Source organism: Alosa pseudoharengus, unplaced genomic scaffold, assembly GCF_046254945.1.
Source record: "Alosa pseudoharengus isolate Yale_2024_CS ecotype anadromous, Long Island Sound unplaced genomic scaffold, YU_APseudo_1.1 YU_APseudo_1.1_scf_23, whole genome shotgun sequence".
In the NCBI taxonomy this organism is placed as follows: Eukaryota; Metazoa; Chordata; class Actinopteri; order Clupeiformes; family Clupeidae; genus Alosa; species Alosa pseudoharengus.
This window is the reverse complement of record NW_027468685.1, coordinates 16605282-16607781: the sequence shown is the minus strand read 5'-3', so window position 1 is coordinate 16607781 and position 2500 is coordinate 16605282. Positions and strand designations below refer to the sequence as shown.

General features: G+C 47.3%; 1 protein-coding gene across 6 annotated transcripts in view; it reads left to right on the top strand.

The window, feature by feature from the left end:
• trioa (trio Rho guanine nucleotide exchange factor a) overlaps positions 1–2500 on the top strand; it is a 120123-nt gene that overhangs the window by 66735 nt on the left and 50888 nt on the right. For all 6 annotated transcript variants that reach the window (XM_076301822.1, XM_076301820.1, XM_076301819.1 and 3 more), the window contains one exon: positions 1736–1927. In XM_076301822.1, the coding sequence (XP_076157937.1) occupies positions 1736–1927 (192 nt within the window). The remainder of the gene's footprint in view (positions 1–1735; positions 1928–2500) is intronic.

Sequence of the window (2500 nt, the reverse complement as noted above, 5' to 3'; positions counted from 1 at the left end):
AGAATTGAAAACGCCTGGTTCCTGTGTCAATAAACAGTGATCTCACCAACAACAAAGACATCTTTTATTATTTATTGCGTCTAATTAAAGTTATTCACTTGATTCATAGACCACTCCTCCATCCCACTTCTATTTTTGTGGTTGAAAGGGAAATACCATTTGACATGTTGTGGGTGGGTTTCTTGACATCTCCACTCTCTTCCCCCCCCTTGAGGACGCGTTTGGCTCTTGCCATGCCATGGTGCCGAGCAGTGTTCCTGTCAGCGATGTCTCCCTTTTTTGGAGGTCAGAAGTAGTCCACCATCCAGGATGGAGTCCAAATGCATTAACTTTAGCTTTAGCTGCCACGAAGCCTCTGCCAACCTTCCGGATCTTTCCTTAAAGCCTTCTTGTCCCAATCCGTTCACGTGTTTGTGTAAAGTAAGAGGATAGACTGCATATATGTCAGTTTGGTTTTCTTTTTAACCTTTCGGTGCTTTGTTTGAAAATCGGACGTTTTCTACTTCTCTTGTGAAGATGAGCTTATCAGATTTCCAGTCAGCTGTTCAGTGAACCCAGTGGCTAAAGGCCAATTGACTTAATTGAAGGTCATTTGTATGCTAATGTTACCATCACAAAGTAGAGTGAAAAGTGCTCGTCACGACTGTTCTGTCCAACTTCCGTTGCCAATAAGGCTTGAACTAGTTCACTAATCTTAGATAGCTAAGTAGAGTTGGCATAGAATTGACTTGTTCTATTCTGAGCCGCTTTGTCATCAGCGAATGAAAGCCCAAAGGTGCTATTCTGTCACCAGACACACTTCATTTTTGGTGAGCAACACTTGTAGCCTGGATGATAAATACCCTAAATTCACCAGAAGTACAGTACACAGCTGGTGTTTGTGTTTGTGTTTGTGTTTGTGTTTGTGTGTGTGTGTGTGTGTGTGTTTGTGTGTTGAACATGGTGGATGCTCCTTTTCTTAAGTGTCTCATTACAACACCGTTCTCTATTGATTGGTTCCTGTTGGCTATTGACTTAAAGGGGGGTGGAAGGCTTGAAATTTGACAAAGAGGAAACGAGTGAGAGAGAGAGGGATGGAGGAAGGGATGGAGTGAGCAAATGAGTCCGAGCGAGCGATAGAGAGGGATCGCTGGAGGGAGGGGAGGAGTTGGCTTATCTCTCTCCGCACACCAGCTGTGCTGGTTTATCCCCCTCTCAGTCAGGGGTGGCGAGAGAAGAGAGGCGATCGGCTCGCGAGCTGTCGCAGCGCTTTGCGGCTCGTGGCTGTGTAAATCCGCCACGGGCTCCTGCCGCCCACACACACACACACACACACACATGTAAAGCCCTGGCTGAGAGGGCTCACACACACACATACACACACACACTCACATACACCTACCTACCTGTGTCATGCGTCACTCGGGCATCACATCACTGCCATATCACATGGGACCTGTCATATATGAGTCACATCATCAGAGCATCATGCAAAAGTCACATCAGCAGAATGTCATATGACCGTCAACACCCACAACACAAGAATCAGATGCCATCTGTCAAACAAGAGTCGCGTCATCAGAACATCATACAAGAGTCACAGCAGCAGAATGCCACACACATATTGCGTATATACAGTCATGTTTGCAGAATATTATGCACTCTCTACTTTACAGTGATCCCCCGTTATTAAAGATCTGTAGTGTCCGATTGACACACACGTCCCCTCCTCTCTCTCTCTCTCTCCCATGTACAGAATGTGTATGTGAACATCAACCGCATCATGTCGGTGGGCAACCGGCTGCTGGAGTCGGGCCACTACGCCTCGCAGCAGATCAAGCAGATCTCAGGCCAGCTGGAGCAGGAGTGGAAGGCCTTCGCCGCCGCGCTGGACGAGCGCAGCACCCTGCTCGAGATGTCCGCCTCCTTCCACCAGAAGTGTGACCAGGTCAGTGGGAGACCGGGGGCGCGCGGGGTGGCCAGGGATGGACCTCTGAGGCCGCGTGGAGGGGATGGAGTGAGGAGGAGGAGGAGGAGGCAGTGTGGTAGTCAGAGGAGCTTAATGGGATACATTAGTTTACGTAACATTGGCCTCGGTCATCTAATTGCAAATGTTAAACTAAAATTCATGATCTGATAAAGCTAATGGCCTTTGAGGAAGTTGACGTTAAAATGTATTCTAGTGTATTTTGTGTCCTTTCATTAAAATATAAATGCATATTTTTGTGGAAAATCTGGCCAACAAACAACAAGCCTAATAATTTGGCTCAATCCTTTCTAACAGGCTGACGTAAGGTCAGCAAAGTAAAGAAACTGCTTCACTCTCCTGCCTCGCTTTGTTTTTTAATGAACGCACTGCAGCTGCACCACAGACCAGAGTAAACATGCCCTGTTGCAGCAAAAAGGGCTGGGTTCTCCCCCTCTCTCTTTCTCTTGCCCCCCCCTTCTCTCTCTCTCTCTCTCTCTCTCTCTCTCTCTCTCTCTTTCTCTTTGCCTCTGCATTTTCCCTGAATGGAATATG